We start from the raw sequence: 25,989 nt of genomic DNA on the forward strand, positions 1-25,989 counted from the left end.
TGTTGTATTGGTAGCGTTGTTGTTGTTATTTTGTTGTCGTTGTTGTTATTTTGGTGGGTTTTATTAATTTGGTAGTGTTGTTGTTTTCGTGGTGGTGTTGTTGTTATTGGGTAACGTTGCTGGTGTTGTTTTGCTGTTGGTGTTGATGTTGTTTTGGTGTTTTTATTTTGGTGGTAGTGGTGTTGTTTTGGTGTTAATAGTCAACACCTATGCAGACGCTTATGCAGACTTCGGTCTTGAGGTGAATGTACGTAAGACTCAGATTCTCTTTCAGCCCGCCCTTGGTTCAGCCACCCCTCCATTATCCAGCTTAACGGTACTACCCTCTCTATTGTTACCCACTTTCGGTATCTCGGCTCCCACCTGTCCACTACCGAGGACATCGATGAAGAGATTCAGCATCGGATCAGATGTGCATCTCAAGCCTTTGGCAGACTCCGTATTAGTGTCTTCAGCTGTATGGAGGTGAAGTTATCTACAAAGTTACGCGTATATCGAGCAGTGGTCCTCCCCACCTTGCTATATGGCAGTGAGACATGGGTCACATACAGGAGGCACCTTAAGGCACTTGAAAACTTTCACCAACGTAGTCTACGTTCCATCCTCCGAGTTCGCTGGGAAGACAAGAGAACAAATGCCAGTATTCTCGCTAACAGCAACTGTAGGAGCATCGAGGCTACCATTATCCATGAACAACTATGTTGGACTGGCCATGTTACCCGCATGGACGACAGTAGACTGCCAAAGTAGCTACTTTACAGTCACCTAACGAATAGTAAACGTAACGCTGGCGGGCAACTGAAAAGTTATAAGGATAGTCTTAAGACAAACCTGAAAAAGTGCCAAATCGACCCCCTCACCTGGGAGACGATTACTCCACACCGTAACGCTTGGAGGATCACCACACGAGAAGGTGTCAATTCTTTCGAGTTAGCCCGAATGCAAACCGAGGCAGACAAGCACCAGCGCCGGAAAGACGCTGCCGCCGCCCCTCCCGCACTAGATGGAGCCCTCCACACGTGCAATATCTGTGAACGACTCTGCCGGTCCCGTATAGGTCTCTCTAGTCACCTCAAAACTCACTAACCAAGGTGACACCCTTAATAACTCATACCATTATATCATAGCTGGATGATCGTCATACTCGATTCCGAGTGATTGTTTTGTTAGTGTTGTTATTGTTCTGTTGTTGTATTGGTAGTATTGCTGTTATTTTTATAGTTTTGTTGTTGTTGTTGTGTTAGTGCTGTGTTGTTTTTGTAATCAAGAGCCTAAACACCGAACATGTGGCTCCCGGACAGATGGCCGAAGGACATTTGGCCGACGGACGTTTCACCGACGGACATTTGACCGAACGGTCATCGAGCCGACGGACATTTGGCCGAATGGATATAGGGCCTTTTTAATTTTTTTTGTTATTTTTCTTTCTTCTTTGGAATGTATTTGCTTTATAAAACAAAGGATAAAATGATAACATAATTACAATGTGACACATTTGCTTGATATACAATTTTTTTCACCTGACTTAACATGACTAGTTACGTCGCCTTTGTGTTTGTGGTGGTGTTGGTGTGTGGGTTAGCGGATGTCATGTTTTTGACCTGACCTCATGTTGTGTAAGGTCACCCTGTGTACATAAACCTCTCTCAGTCCTTGTATTTCACAAGTTAACTTGAAATTGGAGAAAATAATGCTGATTGTTTCCGACGACTACCAGATATTAAACACTGAAGTAATTTCTATAAAGCAATTACATTACAATTTATTTTTTTTATCCTTTAGTAAAATACAAAAAATACATTGCAAAGAAGAAAGGAAAAAAATTAAAAAGGCCATATGTCCATTCGGCCAAATGTCTGTTCGGCCATTTGTCCGTTCGGTCTATTGTCCGTTCGGCCAAATATCCGTCGGCCAAATGTCTTTCGGCCATCTGTCCGGCCACGGAACATGTACCTATAAAAAAAAAACGCGCCACAAACACTTCATCTCAACAAGAAAAAATAACTAAAAACAACCCTCCCAAATTTTGCGGGAAAAAAGAACAACAACACAAACTATAGAGGGTGAAAAAACAAGCTTAGGACGGAACCCTATAAAACACGGAGCCAACACCCTTAACCTATCCCTCAGAGAAGAGATCGGATTCACCCTTATATACAATCCTTTATACTCTTGGTTATAAAATCTCCTCATATTGATTACGTCCTTCCTTCCTTCCTTCCTCCTCTTCCCCGTCAAGCTGTTCCTTTTTTCTTCTTTTTATATTCTCAAAAGGGTTAAACTCTCGCTTCTTCTTACAGGGGGAACATAACTCTTCCCACCATAGTTACACGTCTTCTGGTTGGCTCAAGATGGGGAGGAGGTTTTCCTTAAAATATTTGATCTTATGACAACGTCGAAAATTTCCTGCAGGGGAAAGACTGGTACACGTTGAGGTCCGTCTTGGGTTTCTTGGGGAGCCTCAAACTTTATAACACACATTAATTTTATGCACACACACACACACACATACACACACACACACACACACACACACACAACGTAAACACCTAGAAAAAGTGCAAAAGAGGGCATGCAAGATTATTCTCTCCCCTTCCTACTCCACATATCAAGAAGCGCTCAACACACTGACCCTTTCGACTCTCACTGACCATCACCACGGCCTCATCTGCAAATTTGGTAAGAAGCTTCTACACCATCCCCGACACCGGCCCCTACTACCACCTGAGATCCCCTGTCCGAGAATTGCTGTTCGACACCACAACCGCATCCAGCCCATACGTGCACGAACTGATCGCTATAAGAACAGCCCAGTCCCAACCATTGTAAAAATTATCAATAACATGTAATAAATCAGTGTATTCACTCCCAGTAAACACTGCTCCCTACACTGTCACTATGTTGAAATGAACTGTATTTTGAGCTGATCCCCATCTAAGTTACTATATGTCTTATTTGTGTCACTTATGTCACTTGTATATTATTTGTAATTCGTAACCCATTCCCCAAATATGTAACTGTATATTTTCAGCCTTCTGGCTGCCAAGCTCTTTCAATAAACCGTTAATTATTATTATTATTATTATTATTATTTACACACACACACACACACACACACCAAAAAGTATCTTTTAACCGTGTGTACTTTTTTGGGCCTCGACTTTCTTATGTTCGTTGTGGTATAAACTTTTTACCTGAGGAGGAGTACAGACAGGTGAAGGTGTACAGGTGGACGGTCACGAATAACCTGGAGACTAGACACCCAAGCTTATTTTACCTTCTCACTTAACCATCCTAATTCTACCTGGGGGTGTTGAGGTTAGGTTAGCGTTAGTATTTGTGACTAATTAGATGCCAGTAGACGTCCCCACCTGGAGGCACCACCTGAACCACTATATGTTCTCAGTGGCGGGGGGGACAATAACAATAATGGGTCTGTGTTAACTGTAGGTGACCTTAAGGGAGACATAGGTGGAGCCGCTGAAGGACCGTGTAGGACCAGAGTGGGTCAGCAGGTGGGGAGTTCCTCGTGTTATTAAGAGTTGTTTGTGAGGAAGCGAGAGGAGAGAAAGTTAACACAGACAGTACAGAACACCCCGGCCTTAAGTGGTACTCACCGAGGCGTGGTGAGGGGAGGCGCCCTCCTGGTAGTTGCCGTAGCCCATGTGGTCACAGGAGCAGCGGCAGGTGCGCAGGTGCTCCTCCAGCTCCGGGGGGAGGGGCGGCAGGAGGGGGTCTAGAGGCCCGAGCCCCGTCTCCGCCGCTTCCCCACACCATCCTCCGGCCACATTAGGTGTGGTGCCCGAGCCACGGCCACGCCCGTCGCTCCACGAGGGCACCCCACGCCCGTAAGCTGGCCTGGAGGACGTGGTGCTGACGCTGTGCTGAAGGGCGGCGCAGTAGGTGGTGGTGTCGGCGCCCTCGTAGGCAGGTGGAGAGGCCGGGTCCTGCTGCACCTCTCCGTTCAAACAGTAACTTTTACCGAGTCGCATCCCAGGTCCCGCTGGGGGGCAACCCGAGCACCCCCCGCCCGCCCACACACCACGCCTACCGCGCCCACTCCATCTCACACACACACACGCCTTGTTGCCCTCCTGAAACAAACAACCCTTCATTAGCAGTTAATCTGGGGCAGAGGAGAGAGGTCAAATAATAATCGTAATGGCAGGTGTATAACCTAACCTAACCTGACCACACACACTAGAACGCTTCACCAATCACAAGACCCATCACTCATTATTTAAAATACCTGGCCTGTTAACTGGCCTGTTAACTGGACTGTTAACTGGACTGTTAACTGGACTCTTAGCTTAATTGTACTCCCGAGGACACATTCCACAACTCACCTCAGGATAGTGTTATTAAGAGGTGTGTGTGTGTGAGAGAGAGAGAGAGAGAGAGAGAGAGAGAGAGAGAGAGAGAGAGAGAGAGAGAGAGAGAGAGAGAGAGAATGACCACCAGCTATAAGTCAAGGAACACACACACACACACACACACACAACATTTCCCAACGATTCCTAGAACAAAAATGATATAAAGAGATATAACTTTTTTTTTCTCCAGTTTATTTTACGCCGGAGGGTTTCATTAAGGAGCCTATGGGAATTTAACAGTACTAACTCCCTGGGAAAAAATTATCAGGTGGAATTTTTTTTTTTTTTTTTGAGGAGGAGATATTTTCTGCCCTTAGGAGGGGGATGAAAGGGGAAGGGAGGAAAGGGAGGAGGAGGATGGAAGGGAAGATGAGGAGGGGAAAGGGGGGAAGATGGAAAGGAGGGTGAGGAGGGGAAGGGGGAGAAGGAATGAGAGAAGAGGGTGCGGGGGAAGACTGCAGAGAGAAAAAAGAGAGAGACTGCTGTGAGAGAGAGAGAGAGACTGCAGAGAAAGAGAGAGACAAATTACAGTAAGAGAGACACCAACACAGCAGGAGGGAGGGCCCAACAGTCACCAAAATTACCCCCAGAAATGTTTTACAGTCTAGTGAACACCACGACCGCCAGACACTGTCGTCGTGGGGCAATTAAATTTAAGAGTGCGAGCCAGTGAGTAATATTTTAGTCCCTCCTTAACCAGACGGCAGAAAACGGGAATTTTCTTAACAGAGAAAATGGGAATTACTTTAGAGAAGAAAATGGGGACTAACTTAGATATGTAATTCTTCCTCTCATAAGGCAGTCCTGTCGATGGCTATATTATGAAGGTTTTTTGTTAATCTATCTCTCTCTTATTCTTCTCATATTCCCCCACTTCTCTCTTTCTCCTTTAATCATCTCTCTCTCTCTCTCTCTCTCTCTCTCTCTCTCTCTCTCTCTTAACATACAAGTAATTATCTGCAATTAAATCAGTCTCTCATTACCTGCCAACACTATCCATTTTTTCATCATTTATACCATCACCACAAACCACCACACCATCACCACAAACCACCACACCATCACCACAAACCACTACTACTACCACGACACTACTACCACCATCACTACACCACAAACCACCACACCATCACCACAAACCACTACTACCACCACGACGCACCGACCACCACACCACAAACCACCACACCATCACCACAAACCACTACTACCACCATCACTACACCACAAACCACCACACCACCACAACCACCACGACGCACTCCACCACCACACCACCACAACCACCACCTCACGACACTACTACCACCATCACACCCAACCCAGCCCCTTACCGTCCCCACACTCAACTCAGCCCCTCAACAGTCCCCACACCCAACCCAGCCTCCCACTGTCCCCACACCCAACCCAGCACCCACTGTCCCCACACACCCAACCCAGCCCCCACTGTCCCCACACCCAACCCAGCCCCCTTACCGTCCCCACACTCCAACCCAGCCCCCACTGTCCCCTACACCCAACCCAGCCCTCTTACTGTCCCCACACTCAACTCAGCCCCTACCGTCCCCCACACTCCAACCCAGCCCCCACCGTTCCCCACACCCAACCTCCAGCCCCTCACCGTCCCCACACTCAACCCAGCCCCTACTGTCCCCACACTCAACCCCAGTCCCCTGACCGTCCCCACACTAACCCAGTCCCCTGACCGTCCCCACACTCAACTCAGCCCCCCACTGTCCCCACACTCAACCCAGCCCTACCGTCCCCCACACACTCAACTCCAGCCCCTACTGTCCCCACACTCAACTCAGCCCCTCACCGTCCCCACACTCAACCCAGCCCCCATCGTCCCCACACCCAACCCAGCCCCTGGCACTACTGTCCCCACACACCCACCCCAGCAGCCCCCTACCGTCCCCTCATTACACTCAACTCAGCCCTACTGTCCCCACACTCAACCTAGCCCCCTACTGTCACTGGCTAATCTAATTCAGACCCTTACCGTCCCCTAATAATTCAACTCTCAGCCCCTGCACGTCCCCATACTCAACTCAGTCCCCACTGTCCTAACACTCAACTCAGCCCCTACTGTCCCCAGAGATCTAACTCCCCCCACTCACTGGCCTCGACGTAAATAAATTCCTCGGGGGCTGTTAGTCAGTTGGCGGGTGAGTTGACACTTTTGGTTCATTTAGTTTCATGGGCGCAACTGAAGGTGACGTCCAGGTGGAAGGAAGGAAGGAAGGATGGAAGGAAGAAAAGGAGGAGGAGGGGAGAGGGAGGAGAAGGAGAGGGGGAGGGAGGGAGGAGGGGAAAAGACAGTGATGAGGGGGAGAGGTGAAGGAAGGAAGGAGAGGAGGAAGAAGGGGGGGAGGGGATAAGGAAGGAAGGAAAGAGAGATGAGAGGAGGAAGAAGGAAGGAGAAGAAAGGGAATGTTTATAGGGGTGGAGGAAGAGGAGAAGGATGGAACGTGAAGTGATGTTTGCAAGGAAGAAGAAGAAGAAGAAGAAGAAGAAGAAGTTCTTCCCCAATGAGACGAAACATTGTCATGATTCTCCCCAGAGACGATCACATGATACGTTCATCGACTTAGGTTCATGTGTGTACAAAATGACTTGTATGTATGCATGTATGTATGTATGTATGTATAGCGACCTGTGGTGTAATGGTCAGCATGCTCGCCTCACAAGCGAGTGGACCCGGGTTCGATCCCCAGGCAGGGTGAAACTATGGTCAAGTTTCTTTACGCCATTTGCCTCTGTCTACCCAGCAGTAATTGGGAACCTGGATGTTAATCTATTTGTGGATCGTGTTCCGGGGTAATGGTTAGCCAGTGCAGTTGGCGAGTTGTCCGGTCTTCTCGGACTATTCCTTGACACTAGGTCATGCAGCTCGTTAACTTAGGGTGTGGTTGTTGTGTTGGCGACAGCTTTTACACCTTAAACAAATTCACGCCTAGATGGCCCTTGGGCCGGCCATCCTCGTTACATGAGGGGCAACTATTATTATTATTATTATTATTATTATTATTATTATTATTAATATTATTATTATTATTATGTAACTACGTCTGTATTTTTTAATATGTACAAATTGTGTGTAAATAATGTACAGTGTATGAATACCTAATGCACACACACACACACACACACACACACACACGCGAGCGCGCGCGCACACACACACACACGCACACACACACACACGTTCTGTAAACAAACAATCGTATTCTCCTTCTCCCTCTCTTTATTTTTAATGTCTCTCTCCCCTTTATTCTCTCCCTCTCCCCTATCTCATATTTACTGCAATTCTCTCTCCCTCTCTCTCACTCACTCTATCCTCTGTCTTCTCTTTCACTCTCCCTACCACACACACACACACACACACACACACACAAAACACACACACACACACACCCTACACCTCTCACACCCCACCCCACCCTACACTCCCCCCCCCACACACACCTTACCCACTCCCACCCTATTTCCCCAAAAACACACCCTACCTCTTCTTTTACACACCCACTCACGCCCTACCCCCCCCCCCACAAACACACCCTACCTCACTCACACACCCTACCTCTCTCCCCTCCCCCACACACCCTACCTCTCCCACAAACACACCCTACCTCTCCCACAAACACACCCTACCTCTCCCACAAACACACCCTACCTCTCCCACAAACACACCCTACCTCTCCCACACACTCACTCCCCTTCCTCCCAATATTCGTCTCTCCAACTCTCCCTTCCTACGATCAAATTACATTACTACAGGAACGAACTGAAAGGACTCCAACACAAAGACCGAAAACAAAAAAATACAAAAAAAATCAACTCTAGTTTACTTTTCGGGGTTTTCGTTATTTAGCAGGAATGAACCACCACCATTATGCCATATTACGGGAAAATGTTTGATTTATGCGGTATTTAATGGCGCGAGAACTAAAGAGCTTTTATTTAATGGGATTAATTAAGGATACAGGTACAAAGTGCAGGTATATATATACACGGTGTTGATTACTTTACCAGGGGATAATGTTGAGAGAGATTTAATACCTTGTGTTGAATTCATGTATTTTGATGAGGGTCTTCTGTTTATCTCTCTCTCTCTCTCTCTCTCTCTCTCTCTACACTTCTCTCTCCCTTTTCCTATGTCTGCTGTCTGTCTGTCTATTTAAAAAGTATCAACATCAACTCTTTCCTACTGGTAAGATAAGATTCAATGCTTCTTAAATACGATATCTGAATCCCCTAAACCTCTCAGTTACCAGAAGTATAGGGCAAAGAGACTACTACTATTTATATGTTTATAACCCTTCCACTAGCAAGTAAATATAGGTTCGAATCCTCTTTATACCTTATAACGAAAGAGGTTCAGATCCCTTTGTTGACTTTCTTTTGTTTATTGTCGTATCTTCTGTCATTTATTGGTATTTTTAGTTGTTGCGTCTCCTTTTTTGTTTACATCTTTGTGGCTTATGGAGGAGGGCCTAAGACTTAATGAAACAGGTGGAGGATGACCTAAGACTTAATGAAACAGGTGGAGGATGACCTAAGACTTAATGAAACAGGTGGAGGATGACCTAAGACTTAATGAAACAGGGGGAGGATGACCTAAGACTTAATGAAACAGGTGGAGGATGACCTAAGACTTAATGAAACAGGTGGAGGATGACCTAAGACTTAATGAAACAGGTGGAGGAGGGCCTAAGACTTAATGAAACAGGTGGAGGATGACCTAAGACTTAATGAAACAGGTGGAGGATGACCTAAGACTTAATGAAACAGGTGGAGGATGACCTAAGACTTAATGAAATAGGTGGAGGATGAATTAAGACTTAATGAAATAGGTGGAGGATGACCTAAGACTTAATGAAATAGGTGGAGGATGAATTAAGACTTAATGAAACAGGTGGAGGATGACCTAAGATTTAATGAAACAGGTGGAGGATGACCTAAGACTTAATGAAACAGGTGGAGGATGACCTAAGACTTAATGAAACAGGTGGAGGATGACCTAAGACTCAATGAAACAGGTGGAGGATGACCTAAGACTTAATGAAACAGGTGGAGGATGACCTAAGACTTAATGAAACAGGTGGAGGATGACCTAAGACTTAATGAAACAGGTGGAGGATGACCTAAGACTTAATATGAAACAGGTGGAGGATGACTGGAGCTTAATGAAACAGGTGGAGATGACCCTAAGACTTAATAGAACAGGTGGAGGATGAATTAAGACTTAAGCCAATGGAAATAGGTGGAGATGACCTAGACTTAATAGAAACAGGTGGAGGATGACCTAAGACTTAATGAAACAGGTGAGGATGACCTAAGACTTAATGAAACAGGTGGAGGATGACCTAAGGGCTTAATAGAAACAGGTGGAGGATAGATGGGCACTTAATGAAACGACAGAGTGGAGGATGACACAAGACTTAATGGAAATAGGTGGAGGATGAATTAAGACTTAATGAAATAGGTGGAGGATGACCTAAGACTTAATGAAATAGGTGGAAGATGAATTAAGACTTAATGAAACAGGTGGAGGATGACCTAAGATTTAATGAAACAGGTGGAGGATGACCTAAGACTTAATGAAACAGGTGGAGGATGACCTAAGACTTAATGAAACAGGTGGAGGATGACCTAAGACTCAATGAAACAGGTGGAGGATGACCTAAGACTTAATGAAACAGGTGGAGGATGACCTAAGACTTAATGAAACAGGTGGAGGATGACCTAAGACTTAATGAAACAGGTGGAGGATGTCCTAAGACTTAATGAAACAGGTGGAGGATGACCTAAGACTTAATGAAACAGGTGGAGGATGACCTAAGACTTACTGAAACAGGTGGAGGATGACCTAAGACTTAATGAAACAGGTTTGAGGATGACGTGATCTCTCCGCGACTTACAATCAACAATCTGGATACCATGTTGACCTGAAATGATCTGCCGTAACCTGCCGTGACCTTCTGTGACCCACGACCTGGCTTGATCTGATGTGACCTGCCGTGACCTCCAGCCTTCCTTCTTTCCTTCCCCCTCCTTTGCTTTCTTCCTTCCTTTCTCCCCTCCCTACTTTCCTCCTTCATTCTTTCCATCCCCCTTCTTCCTTCCTTCCTTCCCTCCTTCCTTTTCCTTTTTCCTTCTTTCCTCCCCTCCCTACTTTCCTCCTTCCTTCTTTTCCTCCCACACCTAACTACCCCTCCCCACACCTGCCTACCCCTCCCCACACCTGCCTACACCTAACCATTCCTAAATTAAGTACAACTCACCACCCTTACCAACACTCCTAACCACACCTGCCCACACCTGTTCCAACCTCACCACACCTGCCCACACCTGTTCCAACCTCACCACACCTGCCCACACCTGTTCCAACCTCACCTTCCATCCGCGTAAACTAGTAAAAGTGACACAACTAATTATAACTTGACCTAACTACAACGCACTCTGACACAGTTAACAGTGGACGCCTTAATTACACACCAAGACTTTCTCCCGCTTCACGCACTCTTTTCTGATGAACTTGTAATGGAAAAAATAGTGAACCATTTCCCTAATTGGACAACAATCTGACTTGCCAATTAGGTCTTAATAGATAAGATATTCTTCCATTGGTCATACACACACACACAGGTATGTATGTATGTATGTATGTATGTATGTATGTATGTATGTATGTATGTATGTATGTATGAACAATGATGTTATAGAAAATCCAACTGCGAGAAAGATTTAGGAGTAATGTGTATTTGCTCAAAACAAGGCTAACAAAGTACTTGGGTTCATACAAAGGAGTGTTAGTTACAAGACTAGCGAGGTTATCCTAAAACTGTATGTTGCACTTGTGAGACCACACCTGGATTACGCAGTTCAATTCTGGTCACCGTTTTACAGAATTGATATAGAATCCATAGAAAGAATTCAGAGGAGAATGACAAGACTAATCCCGGGCATGAGGAACCTTGAGTACAGAGACAGGTTAAAGCATCTGAATTTTCACTCCCTCGAGAGACGTAGAGTGAGGGGCGATATGATAGAGGTGTATAAATGAAAGTCAGGGATATACAAAGGTGCTCAAACTATCCAACTAGGAGGGAACTCGTAACAATGGTTTTAAATCAGACAAATATAGATTTAGGCGTGAGATAAGTAAACATTGGAAATAGAGTAGTGGATGAGGGGAACAAGTTACCAAACATGATCATTAACTTGAATACTCTGGATAGCTTCAAACATAGGTTGGGCGGATATATGAGCAATAGGGGTTTGGTGTAAATGGGACTGCCCAGTATGGGTCAATAGGCTCGCTGCAGTTTCCTCCACTCTCATGTATGTATGTATGTATGTATGTATGTATGTATGCGTAAGGTAGGTCGTCCATAGGGCAGGAAGTCGTCTCTAGGGCAGCAGGTCGTCCACAAAGCAGAGAGTGGTGAGAGAGGCCATAACACGACCAGGCGAGGGGACAACAGTGTGATGGATGACCAGGAGACTGTGGGATGGGAGGGAGGAGGAGGTTAGGAGGAGAGAGGGAGGTTGGGAGGGAGGAGAGGGAGGAGGTTGGGAGGAGGAGGAGAGAGGGAGGAGGTTGGGAGGGAGAGGGAGGAGGTTGGGAGGGAGAGAGAGGAGAAGGTTGGGAGGAGAGGGAGGAGGAGGTTGGGAGGGAGAGAGGGAGAAGGTTGGGAGGGAGAGAGGGAGGAAATCAAGAGAGAGAGAGAGTACCTATGGGAGGAGGATGGGGGGTAGGTATCGTCACAGATCTTTCCCACAGTAAATATGTCGACCGCTGTACACAAGGGTCAGGTTAGGTCAGGTTAAATCTGACAGGAAACAATCTTGACTCAGCTTGACTTTAACCAGAGTTTCATTTAACTTGAGAGTCTTGAGGGCCTCCAGGAAACGCTTCAAGTTTAGTCAATATGAAGTCGAGTTTGAGTTATAACTTGAACAAAGTATTGCTTGTAATGTGTGTGTGTGTTTGTTTGTTCCTGCAAGACGCCTCCTGATTAGTTACTAGTGAAAACCTTCTTACCAATCAACGGCGACTGTTCAGTGTATTAGCTGAAGTGTTCCTGAAGTCGCGTCCTGATTTGTAAATAGCGAACACCTGTCAACCAATCAGAGGTGAATGTTCAGTGTATGTGTGTTGCTGTAAGACGCATTCAGATTGGTTACTAAAGAAAACCTACCAACCAATCACATTCATCTCCTACATAAACCAGTACGATGACTCAGCTGTGTTCAAATATTCAGCAGCCCCCCCCCCCTCTCAACCGGTACCATATGTTGTCACACCTGTGTAGATGATACAGGTGTGGAGACATGAGTTACCTGGCCTCATGAAATTAACCTAAATCTACCACACCTACTCTGCTCCTTAGTACCGAATTATCTTACTTGAATTTGTATAATTTTTTTTTATATACTTGTATGTGTTAAGTTTTTATGGTTTCGTTATATGCGTGTGTTAAGAAGTGTTGGTTTTGTTGTGTGCGTGTCTCAGTCGTAATGATCTTGTTATACACGTCACAATAAAAATGGTTTTCATCGTTAAGATCACTGCTGAACGAGGATAGCTGCGTCCCAGTTGTTGTAAATGCTCCTGTCAGAAAATATATCCGTCTAAACATTCTTACCTGTCCAACAGTAAATGAGTTCCCCGGCTCACACCTCGCTCTCTCTCTCTCTCTCTCTCTCTCTCTCTCTCTCTCTCTCTCTGTTTACATAACCGTGTATCAATTAATTTCTCCTCTAGACAATAAAAACAAAATACAGAAAACCTATCCCATGAAATATACTCGTATACTAATGATAAATATATACTAATTTATGTATCTGGGTTAGGAGAGACACCAGGGGAGGAGGGAGGAGGGAGGAGGGTGGGGGAAGGGGGAGGGGAGGGTTGTTGACGTGGCAGCGTTCGTGTAGACAATACATCCGGGAGGTGTATGTCAACATTGAGCGTTCGAGTCACACGTGTTCTCTGAGCCAGCTGGAGGGAATGGGGAGGTTGAAGGAAGGGGTTGAAGAGGGGAAAGGGTTGGGACGACTGCCAAAGGTTCATAGTTTAAATAATTTTGTGTGTGAAAGGTATTTATCTTTCTATTTTATTATGTCTCTCTTCGGTTTAATTTTGTCTCTTTGTCTGTCTGTCTATCTCTTTCTCTGTCTGTCTGTCTCTTTGTCTGTTTGTTGGTTCGTTTTGCCTTTTTGTTTATAATTTTCCTTTGTCTGTTTTTGTGTCTGTCTTCACAATTCTCATTCTCTGTTATGTATCATTTATTCATTTCCACTATGTACAGTCGCCTGCAATTATACCTGGTACACTGGTTGGCGAGTTCTGTGACAGGAGGAGGAAGGTCATGGAGAGGAGGAGGAGGAGGAGGGAGGTCAGGGAGAGGAGGAGGAGGAGGGAGGTCAGGGAGAGGAGGAGGGAGGTTAGGGAGAGGGAGGAGGGAGAGGTCATGGAGAAGGAGGAGGAGGTTAGGGAGAGGAGGAGGAGGGAGGGAGGTCAGGGGAGAGGGAGGAGGGGAGATTAGGGAGGAGGAGGAGGGAGGTCATGGGAGAGGAGGAGGTTAGGGAGAGGAGGAGGAGGAGGGAGGTCATGGGAGGAGGAGGAGGTTAGGGAGAGGGAGGGAGGAGGAGGTCAAGGGAGGAAGGAGGAGGGAGGTTGGGGAAGAGGAGGAGGGAGGTTAGGGAGAGGAGGAGGGAGAGGGAGGTCAGGGAGAGGGAGGGGGTTAACAAGGGAGAGAGGAGGAGGAGTTAAGGGAGAGGGAGGAGAGGAGGAGAGTCAAGGGAAGGAGGGAGGAGGTTAGAGAAGGGAGGAGGAGGAGGGGGGGAGGTCAGGGGAGGGAAGAGGAGGAGGAGGGTCAGGGGAGAGAGGAGGAGGTGGGGAGAGGAGGAGGAAGGGAGGGGGAGGGTCAGGGAGAGAGAGGAGGAGGGAGGAGTCATGGAGGAGGAGGGAGGTCAGGGAGAGAGAGAGGAGGGAGGTCAGGGGGAGGAGGGAGGAGGTTGAGGAGGGAGGGAGGGAGGTCAGGAGGGAGGGAGGAGGAGGAGGTCAGGGGAGGGAGGAGGGGGAGGGTTGAGGGAGAGGAGGGAGGGAGGAAGGAGGTCATGGGAGAGGAGGAAGGGAGGAGAGGTTAGGGAAAGAGGGAGAGAGGGAGGAAGGAGGTCAGAGAGGAGGGAGGTTAGAGGGAGGAGAGTTTGCAGAGAGGAGGAGGAGGAGGGAGGTCAGGGGAGAGGGAAGGAGGGGAGGGATTAGGGAAGGAGGAGGAGGGAGGAGGTCAAGGGAGAGGGAGGGAGGGAGGTCAGGGGAGGAGGGAGGTTAGGGAGAGGAGGAGGAGGAGGGAGGTCAGGGAGAGGAGGAGGGAGGTTAGGGAGAGGAGGGAAGTGAAAGAGGCAGGTCTTCATCTGGATACATAATGAACCGGGTATGTATGTATGTATGTATGTATGTATGTATGTATGTATGTTAGGGAACAAGGTGAACATTTCATGAGTTAATTACTATTTGTTAAATGAAAAGTTCAGTAAACAACTGAAACATTGTATAAAAAAGTCAGCACATGCCACATATCAGCTCGGTAAAAAAAAGTGGAAGAGTGGTTATTGTATTCAACTTCTATTCTAAATGTCACTGGTTCGATCCCGTCACATCCGTCAGTTCAGCCAGCTATAAACAGGTACCTAACTTTACAGATGAGGAAGAGAAGGCGTTCGGGTACAGTGCTGGTTACGCTGCTTCCTTGTGTATACTGATGACTTTGTACTCCGTGTGCTGTATGGAACTAACATCTAAAGGTGAATTAATCTATGGTGAACTGTATTTGTGAGAGGTGAGGTCGTACTGTACGTATAGGTCGTACTGTACGTATAGGGCGTACTGTATTGCCATGTATACGTACAGTCACCGACAAAAGTCCTGTCGCCTCTCCTCCTGAACCCCGAACCCCCGAGATTCAGACTCATGAATCCGAAACATTATGGTACAGTATAATACATCAGTGTCTATTGCTTTGGGTTCACGAGTCTGAATCTCAGGGGTTCGCGAGATAATAAAAGAGACGAAACATAAATTTTCTGGGTAACTGTATACGGTACCTGACAGACTGACTGACGGGGTGGATGGACAAGGGTAGAAATGAACACTCCTCTCCCACTACTGTTAGCTGGAAATAAAATATAACACTGTATACATCAGAACACAGCCGTTCACGTCACCACGGCAGCAACAATAACACTACCACTAATTACCCCCCCCCCCCATAACAGGTAAAGGACCACCACCACCACCACACACGGTAAAAATTGATACAAGGGAATGAGGTAATTAACGCCTACATCACCTGCCTGTCACAACCAGACACACCAGCTAACTGCACCGTCATCAACACCACATGCGTAAAAAAAAAAAAAATAGCGACTCATAATTTAGTAAGTTAATGAACCTGTCACAATACATTAACTCTTATTAAAAAAAGAACATTTATTTAATACAGTTACAAACATGTCTGATTATTTTTCTGTATTGCCGATATTAAATTGTTTTTATTCATAATGAGAGTCTATAGTGCTCTTGAGAGAGAGAGAGAGAGAGAGAGACGTGTGACTTTTCAACCCCCCCTCCCCCCCGAGTACTATAAATCCGCCGACTGAGTACAACGACTTAACCACCTTGATGACAATGTCTCTCTCGTGGGTACTAAAAATTCGCCCATTCAGTAATATATATATTGACCCTTTGTGTACGACAACTTAACCCCCTTGTGTACGATATTTAATCCTTTATGTACGATGTGTTCTTATCCCTTTGAGTACAATAACACTGTACTCTTAAGATTAAACTATCGTACTCAAGGGGTTCAGAACCTAACAGTGTGACACCATCAGCATCACACACACACAGAGGTCATATCAAGGTGTGGTCTCAGCTCGTGGTCACAATGATGGTTTGTTTCTCTTCAAGTTTCACTAAAACTCTTTGTTGATACAAGACATCCAAATCCACTTAAGAAACAGAAATTAAGTGGTAGTCATCTGCCTCGAGAACATTAGTTGTTCATTCTCGTGTAAACCAGACCTATTTCAGGTGCGTTTTGTTTATTAGTAAAAGGCATTGAAGACCACGGCCTAACTGTGTTTATTATGTATCCCTGACGATCAATTACTGTGGACACAACTCACTCCACACTAAAAACTCTTTACACAAGGAGGCTATGGATAGCCTATATATGCTCGGGTTCGACCTAGTGACCCTTAGGACAGGAGGCGAGTGTTAAGGTCCCTCGGCTACCGCACCACTATGATGAACTAAACGAAGCAGTTGTGTGCTGATCACGCTCAGTTTTTTTTTTTTATTAGGCACTCCCCTACATCCTTGTGTAAGGTGAAGCGCAGAAGCGTTTACAGCGCCCAACAGGGAAGCATGCTAAGCTCATGCTTGCCTTTATGTCTCACGAGTTAAGGGCGTAGAAGCCTGAAGAGTCAAGGGCATAGAAGCCTGAAGAGTCAATGGTTTATGTCATCAAGTTATTGGAAGCTCCAACTCCCTGAATACGAATTCGCAACTTTCGATTTACACCAGGTACCTACTTTACTGCTAGGTGAACAGGGACTAATGGGGGCTAGGAAGTATGTCCAAACAACTTCCACCGGCCCTGGAATCACGCTCAGTTGTGTGTTGACCTCGCTGAAGGAAAGGTCACGGCCGATTTAACTTTCGGGTATTAACTGTCAGTGCAATGGCTCGTGTCAGTTGCGAACAACTCTGTGCCTTTTTGAAGGGCGAGTTAGTGAAGGTCAAGGATGGAAAACTTGAAATTAAAGGAAGTGATTACGAAGATGAAGGAGGAAGACACGAGACAGAGAGAGTCTGTGTCTGACGAAAATACAGGCCAATGGAGGGACGTGAGGAGAGGAACGATCAATCTGGTGGTGAAAAAAGACGGAAACGACAACATCTAAGTGTACTAACTTTTTTAGTCCTTTGGGAGACGAATTGGACGATAGCAGAGTCAGGGACAAGGCTGACAAGGAAGGTACAAAAACCTTAATTGCTGGGGATTCCCAGGTAAGGTTCTTAGATGGAGATTTTTGTGTCAAAAATAGAAATGGGATGAGAGTGTGTTTGTCAGGAGCTGGAGTGGTGATATAGTTGACAGGATGGACAATATCATGTCTGGTAATGGGAACAACCTATTATCTGCCTCAGAAGACAATGTAATTGGCCGGTGTAGGAGTGAGGAGCTCCCTGATAAGTTCAAGGCAGCTATCAAACATATTATGATGAAGGAAGGGATCCCTATCATATGTGGTGTCCTGCCTAGAAGGCGAGTTAGCAATGAATGGTTGTCAAGGGCAGTTGGTGTCAACGGCCGTCTTGACGGATATTGCAAGTCAATATCAGTCCCATTCATTGACAACTGGGACAACTTCTACGGCAGTAGGGACCTTTATGCTAGGGATGGGGTGCACCTGTCTCGGGAGGGGGTGGCAACCCTGGCTGGCTCCCTTTAAGCTGCTGGGGGAACATGTGAGCACAGGGATCGGGGAGACTGTAGTGGGCAGGGGTAAACAGAGGGTAACAGAGAAATAGTGTTAGGAATGATGACAAAACTAAATTGGGCTGGGAGTTAAAACAAAAACCCAACAAATAAAAGACTCAGATCACGACTAACTTAAATGTCTACTCCACAAACAGTAGAAGTATGAGAAATAAAATGGATGTAATCAGGGGGTTGGTATGTACCGAAAAAATCGATATAATAGCATTCACCGGAACGTGGATAAACTTAGACTCACGTGAGTTACCTGTCGAATACCAAATTAAATGTTACAAATTATTTCATACCGATAGGTAGACTAGGAACGGAGGCGGGGTAGCAGTCTGTGTCAGGGATAATCTGAAGTGTGAAATGAATAAGGAAATAAAAATTTAACTAAATGCAGAAACAATTTGGATAGAATTAACTGATGGTAGATCTTGATAGGGTTAATGAGCGACTTATTTGGGATGAAATGCGCAGGGCTTCCAGACATAGCAAAGTCTGTATATTAGGCGACTATAACATTAGTCAAATAGAATGGACTGACCTTACGGGTAACTCAGAATCAGAGGATTTTCTTGAAAAGTTCAGGACTGTTTCCTAGGTCAACATATAGCCGAACCCACCCGGGGTAATAATATACTAGATTTAGTTCTGTCGAACAGAGAAAACCTCATTAGTAAAGTCGAGGTAGGGAACGAACTAGCTGACAGCAATTACAAAGAAGTGAAATTTTAAGTAGAAATTAATGTCAGATGCAAGGAAAATTCCATTGAAGTCCCAGATTTCAGAAGGACAAACTTTGATAGGTTGAAAAGGCAGCTGAGAGAAGGGGTATTACGTTTGGGGTGAATTACATGACCTCACACAATGCACCCACCTAGGGCGACCTCACTTTACCTGGTGACCTGACAATGATAACCTCACAAATATGACTGTTGAGGATGACCTGATCACGAGATCTGAAGTTAACGAGTTTCATAAGAATTTAAATACTGAGTTACTTCATGCACAAAGGCAGAATATACCATACAGAAAACTCAGATCAAATAACAATGACCCCAAATGGATAGACAATTATTTAAAGAATACTACCACCGAAAATTTAAACATGGTACTATATACAGAGAAAGTTAATAAAATAGATTAAGCGAGATAGTAGTGACTGGTAACGATGTTAGTAAAAAAAAATAAGACAAACTAAGGCCTAATAAGTCACCAGGTCCCGATGAGATATTTGCCAGAGTAGTAAAGAAATGTAAGGAAGAACTTAGTACGCCCTTAGCAAAGTTGTTTAACATGTCATTACAAACGGGTGTAGTACCAGAATCATGGAGGATAGAGATTGTGATAACGATTTTCAAGAAGGGAGATAGACCACTATCTTCTAACTACCGTCCAATCAGTTTAACATCAATTATAGGCAAACTGCCTGAAGCAATAATTTGAAACTCGATTCCAAATCACCTCGAGAAGCACAAGTTGATCAATGATTCCCAACATGGTTTCAAAGTGGGCATTCATGTTTGACAAAGCTATTAACATTCTTTTCAACTGTTTTCATATCAGTGGATGACGGACACGACTATGATGTGGTATACCTCGACTTTGGCAAAGCCTTCGACAGACTAATAAGAAAAGTGGAGGCTCATGGCATTGGAGGAGATATTCTAAAATAGATTAGGGCGTGGTTACAGGACAGGAAACAGCGAGTAAGCATTAACGGCACTAAATCTGATTGGGGTAACTTCACTAGTGGAGTACCCCAAGGCTCAGTACTTGAGCCATTACTGTTTATTACATACATAAATGACATAGATATAGGCATAAGCAGCAACATAAGTAAACTTGCTAAAGACACTATAAAATAGGATGTGTAATTAAATCTGACGAGGACTCCACTAAACTACAGGAAGATCTAAACGAATTTTTCACATGGTCTGAAAAATGGTCGATGAAATTTACTGTGGACAAATGCAAAGTACTTAGTCTAGGAGATGTAAACAGAGAAACCAGATAACATATGAACAATGCTGTTATAGAAAATCTGACTGTGAGAAAGATGTAGGGGTAATAATGATAAGTAGGAATCTTAAACCAAGACAACAATGTGCATTTGCTGGAAACAAGGTTAACAAAGTCCTTAGGTTCATACAGATGAGTGTTAGTTACAAGGCTAGCGAGGTCATCCTAAAACTATATCTTGCGCTTTTGAGACCTCACTTGGATTACCAGTTCAGTTTTAGTCACCGTTCTACAGGATGGGTATAGAATATCTAGAAAACATACAGAGGAGAATGACAAGACTAATCCCGGGCATTAGGAACCTTGAGTACAGAGACAGATTAAAGCATCATAATTTGCACTCTCTCGAGAGACGTTGAGTGAGGGGCGATATGATAGAGGTGTATAAATGGAAATAAGGGCTAAACAAAGGTGATATAACAAAGGTACTCAACCTATCCAACCAAGATTTAGGCGCGAGATAGGTAAACATTGGATTAGAAATAGAGTAGTGAATGAGTGGAAAAAATTAAGGAACTTCATCATTAACTTGAACACGCTGGGTAGTTTCATATACTGTATAGGCTGGACGGATATATGAGTGATAGGGATTAGGCGTTAGCGGGGCTGTCTAGTATAAGCCACTAGGCCCGCTGCAATTTCCTCCATTCTTATGTTATTGTGTAAGGACTGTTGCGCACACACACACACACACACATATACAAAAAAACATCTTGACGGAGGTGTCCGATGAATTTCAAAATGAATACTCTGACCCCTGTTGTCTCGGTAGGGTTGTCAAAATCCTTCGTCGGTTGTAACACATTGTCGAACACAAAATCGTAAAGGTATTTTTTTTGGGGGGGGGGAGCGTATGTACATAATTAACATAATATGAGATTACGTCCCGTTTTTAATCCAGCGTGAGACAGTGATGGTTAAGTGGTAGGTAATGTTGTTCATCTATTTTTATCCCTATTACCATAATTAGTTAAATGAAAACGAGTATAAACGTGAACACAAACATCATTTTTACCAAGACCCACAAGATCTTCCTCTTCCTCTCTCACAGGTGTTCTGGTCTGGTCACAACAACATCATTTATACAGGTAAGCGTCACTTCCTGAGGCCACAACACCTGTCGACTATCACGGTACACCTGCCTCTTGCGTCACCTACCTGTGAAGTTATGACTGGTCGCTGGCACGGCAGGTGAGGTGGAGGAGTGGGAGGGAGGAGAGGTTCACCTGGCTGTGGGAGGGTCAGGTGTGTACAGGTGAGGTGGAGGAGAAAGAGGGAGGGAGGAGACGTTCACCTGGCTGTTGGAGGGTCAGGTGTGTACAGGTGAGGTGGAGGAGAGAGAGGAGACGTTCACCTGGCTGTTGGAGGGTCAGGTGTGTACAGGTGAGGTGGAGGAGAGGGAGGGAGGGAGGAGACGTTCACCTGGCTGTTGGAGGGTCAGGTGTGTACAGGTGAGGTGGAGGAGAGAGAGGAGACGTTCACCTGGCTGTTAGAGTCTCAGGTGTGTACAGGTGAGGTGGTGGGATGGAGGGGGTGTGGTTGTCACTGGGTCAATATTTCATAATGTTCATCTTGTGGTTCAGAATGACGTCATCACTGTCTGTTATTGTTCACAGTGGTGATGATATGAACAGAGTGAGGAACAATGTCTCTCAGTTTGTGTCTCACTTTAGTCCTCACTTAAGTTGTTATTGTCCACAACTTGGACGACAACTTAACACTTCACCAAGACTTGAACAATAATCTCGCCAGACACAACAAATGTTTCCCACATTTGACTCGTTAATGTGAGGCTGAGAAATGTTGAAATGTCACCTTAATATTTACTTAGTGGCAACTGTGGGATGTCTGCCACTTAGGTCGTGACAACACACCGTGACCACGACCCACAGCCACTCGGGGGTCGTACACACACAGGGACACTCCGGAGGTCCAGCGGGAGAAGAACACCTCGCGGAGCCTCACAGTCACACGTCTTAACACCACGAGAGCAACCTGCTCACTGCCGCGGCCCAGTACACCTGCCACGACCTTTACCCCCACGACCCTCACCCCCCACGACCCTCACCCCTACGACCCTTACCCTCCACGACCCTCAACCCCCACGACTCTCTCCTCCCACGACCCTTAACCCCCACGATCCTTACACTCGACACCTCCCACGACCCTTAACCCCACGACGCCCTTATCACCTCCCCTCACCTGCCACCCTTATCCCCGACCCTCACCTCCCCCGTCCCTCACCTCCCACCCCTCCACCCCCCCGCCCCCACCCCCCCCACGACCTCACCCCACGTCCCTCACCCCCACGACCCTCCCCCGACCCTCACCCCCACGTCCTCACCCCCCCCACGACCCTCACCCCACCCTCACCCCCACACCCCCACGTCCCTCACCCCCCCACGACCCTCACCCCCACGACCCTTACACCCTCACCCCACGTCCCTCCCCCCACGTCCTCACCCCCCCCTTACCCCCCCGACCCCGTCCCCCCCCCCACGTCCCTCATCCCCCACGACCCTCACCCCCGACCCTGCCCCCACCCTCACCCCCCACGACCCCCACGTCCCTCACCCCACGACCTCACCCCCGACCCCACCCCACGACCCTCACCCCACGACCTCACCTCCCCGTCCCTCACCCCCTGACCCCCACCCCCCGACCCTTACCCCCACGACCCTCACCCCCCCCCCACTCCTCACCCCCCCCCACCCCACGACCCACCCCACCCTCACCCCCACGACCCTCACCCCCCCGTCCCTCACCCCCATGACCTCACCCCCCCGACCCTCACCCCACGTCCTCACCCCCACGACCCCACCCCCACCCTCACCCCCACGACCCCCCCCCTCACCTCCCACGTCCCTCACCCCACGACCCTTACCCCCCCTTACCCCCCCACCCTCACCCCCACGACCCTCACCCCACGACCTCACCACACGACCCCCACCTCCCGACCCTCACCCCACGTCCCTCATCCCCACGACCCTCACCTCCCACACCTCCCCCCACCCCCACCCCCACGACCCCCCATGACCCTCACCCCACGACCCTCACCCCCACCTCACCCCACCCCACGACCCTCCCCCTCCACGACCCCCCACGACCCCACCCCCGCCCTCACCCCCATGACCCCACCCCCACGCCCTCTCCCCACGACCTCACCTCCCACGACCCCCCACGACCTCCCCCCCATGACCCCACCCCCCACGACCTCACCCCCACGACCCCCCGTCACCCTCACCCCACGACCTCCCGCCCTTCCCCACGACCCCCCCCACGACCCTCACCCCACGACCTCACCCCCACGGCCCCCTCCCCGACCCTACCCCACCCTCACCCCGTCCCCAGCCCTCACCCCACGGCCCTCACCCCCACCCTCACCCCCACGACCCTCACCCCCACTCTCACCCCACGACACCCCACGACCCTCACCTCCCTCACCCCCACGACCTCACCCCCACCCTCACCGCCCACGACCCTCACCTCCACGTCCCTCATCCCCCACGACCTCACCTCCCACGACCTCACCTCCACGACCTCACCCCCACGACCTCCCCCACCCTCACCTCGACCCTCAACCCCACGTCCTCATCCCCCGACCCTCTCCCCGACCCTCACCCCCTCACCCCCGACCTCACCCCACGACCCTTACCCCCCGACCCTCACCCCACCCTGCCCCCGACCCTCACCTCCCACCGCCCTCACCCCCACCCCCCACGACACCTCCTCAACCCCATGACCCTCACGACACGACCCTCCCTCCCCCCACCTTACCCCACGGCCCGACCCACTCCCACCACGACCCATTACCTCCGTGACAAGAATCAGTAACATGATCAGTCTCCCCAAAGGTCATTCCTGGTGGGCTGTGTTTATGGACGAAGATGTCAGGTAATTCTCCAAGAGTTCTATGAATAAACGATGAGGTAACGACCGGTGTGTGTGTGTGTCTGTGTGTGTGTGTGTGTGTGTGTGTGTGTGTGTGTGTGTGTGTGTGTGTGTGTGTGTGTGTGTGTGTGTGTGTGTGTGTGTATGTGTCGTCATGGTTGTCTCATATCGTCATGGCAAGAGAAGTGGACGAGGCTTGATGGAAAAGACAATGGGATATAAATGAGAAGTGAGTCGGCTGCTGTTTCCTGATACATTGTAGTAATGGACGATTCAAAAACACATGTATAAACCTTAGCGAATATTGTGGGTAGTGGGAGGGGGGGATGTTGAGTGAATATGAACAAATGGAATGAAAATAAGGAAAGAAATAAGACTGATAGGATGAACGATATATATAGTGAGAGGCGTAATTTTTTCACTATGTGTTGTCCAGCCATCACCACCACCATCATCACCATCATCATCATCATCATTGACCACCAGAAGTCTTACATCTCTGGCTGCACAAGTTATTAACGACTAACTCCTTCAGCGCCTCGTCAGGTTACCAGAACAACAACACTTTCCTCACACCTCGCCGGCAGACAACAACTGAACCACCATCAGGTAGTTCTCTTAAACTCAATGAGGTGTATCTACTAATTGGCTCTTCCTCACCACCGTCAGATGTCGCCTCAAACGCACACTGCCAATAACAATAATCCGACAAACACACTATTTCCTCGCCTCACACACACACACTCCAAAAATCTCACCAACACCAGCATTTCCTCGTGCATTTCGCCTTCAGGATTTTTCTCCAGGATAAACTCTTGCTAAGCGCCCGTCTCTCTCCAGTTGTTGTTGTGGGACCTCCATCTGTCCCTCACACTGCTCAAGGCAACGACGCCCTCTCCAGCTGTTGTTGAATCTGGCCTATTTCACTTCAGCTCCTGCAGAAGAGATCGTGAAACACACTCCTACTGCACCTGGAGATGGTCTTTCCAATCCAATACCTGCCGAAGATGTCCTCCAGACCGTGAGGTGAAGACGGACACTCGTTCCAGTTCGTGATCAAGAAGTTTTCCCAGATTAGCTGGTTTGTCTTTCTCTCTCTCTCTCTCTCTCTCTTTTCTTCCACCTCCAATTAAGTAAAGTTAGACCATTATTATTCCCCGCCGTCCAGGAAGGGTAACTTAGAGAAGCTTGGTCAACGGTACGTGCTTGTGTTCTTGGGTCAGTGGGTCCGTGTGTGTGTGTGGTGTCCTTGGACGAGTGGATCTGTGCTTGTCTCTGAATCAATACGTCAGTGCTTGTGTCTTTGGGCTTCAACAAGGTATCACATGACCTTGATAAATCAGCGCCATCTATTATTACCTTCGTGAGTTACAGAGACTCGAGTGTTTAAGTCAAGGTGATGAAGATGTGTTTGTCTGTCTGTCTCTAATCCTTCAATGGTTCTCTTGTTCCTGATGTAGGTTATAAATGGCCTCCTCCTCCTCCTCCTCCTCCCACTGTCACTCCTGGTACACGTAAGAGCTGTTGCTATTTCATCCCCTCACTCACTCACTCACTCACTCACTCACTTACTCAATCTCCTTTTCCTCACGAACCTTCAACCCACCCCACCCCACCCCACCCCACCCCACCCCACCCTCCCCCCCACCCCTCCTTACGACCATCCACGACCTCTTCCTCCTCGAACCTTACGACTTCTCTCGAACCTGACGACCCTCCCATCGACCCCTCTTCAGGATTCTCTTATGACCCTCAAATACAATTCTTCAAATACATTCCTCAAATAGTTTTAACAAATCACATCTCTTCAAATACAATGCCTCAAATATAGCCAGAGGTTTTCAGGCCAACCTTCACTTCCCGCCATGATTCACGCCCCCCACCAGCCATGAAGACCATAATTTTATCCCATATATCTTTATCCTGGGCGTGAAAATAGCACTCTTGGTGATAATATTTTCAGCCAAGTAATAATCTGTCAGAGGCACCGACCAACTATCCTCTTAAATTCTCGTCAAGTTTGTTTTAAAGTTGGATAAAACTCCGCTATCTGTGTCAGATCTGAGGTGGATAAAAATGCTGGATGGAGTTTTTTCGTTAGTTAAATCTTTCGTGTTGACTATCTCCTTTTTCTCTCT

General features: G+C 47.3%; 1 protein-coding gene and 1 non-coding gene across 2 annotated transcripts in view; one reads left to right on the forward strand and one right to left on the reverse strand.

The window, feature by feature from the left end:
- LOC121871865 (dipeptidase 1-like) overlaps positions 1 to 21,950 on the reverse strand; it is a 75,573-nt gene extending 53,623 nt beyond the window's left edge. Inside the window, exons 1-2 of the mRNA XM_042374441.1 lie at positions 21,119 to 21,950; positions 3,618 to 4,094 (exon numbers count right to left, since the gene is read on the reverse strand). Of these exons, the coding sequence (XP_042230375.1) occupies positions 3,618 to 3,992 (375 nt within the window). The 5' untranslated portion in view covers positions 3,993 to 4,094; positions 21,119 to 21,950. The remainder of the gene's footprint in view (positions 1 to 3,617; positions 4,095 to 21,118) is intronic.
- Positions 7,026 to 7,099, forward strand: Trnav-cac. The gene has a single exon. It is a non-coding gene; the product is annotated as a tRNA-Val (tRNA).
- Positions 21,951 to 25,989: the final 4,039 nt, after the last annotated feature.

This window comes from Homarus americanus, unplaced genomic scaffold, assembly GCF_018991925.1.
Source record: "Homarus americanus isolate GMGI-L3 unplaced genomic scaffold, GMGI_Hamer_2.0 scaffold28162, whole genome shotgun sequence".
In the NCBI taxonomy this organism is placed as follows: Eukaryota; Metazoa; Arthropoda; class Malacostraca; order Decapoda; family Nephropidae; genus Homarus; species Homarus americanus.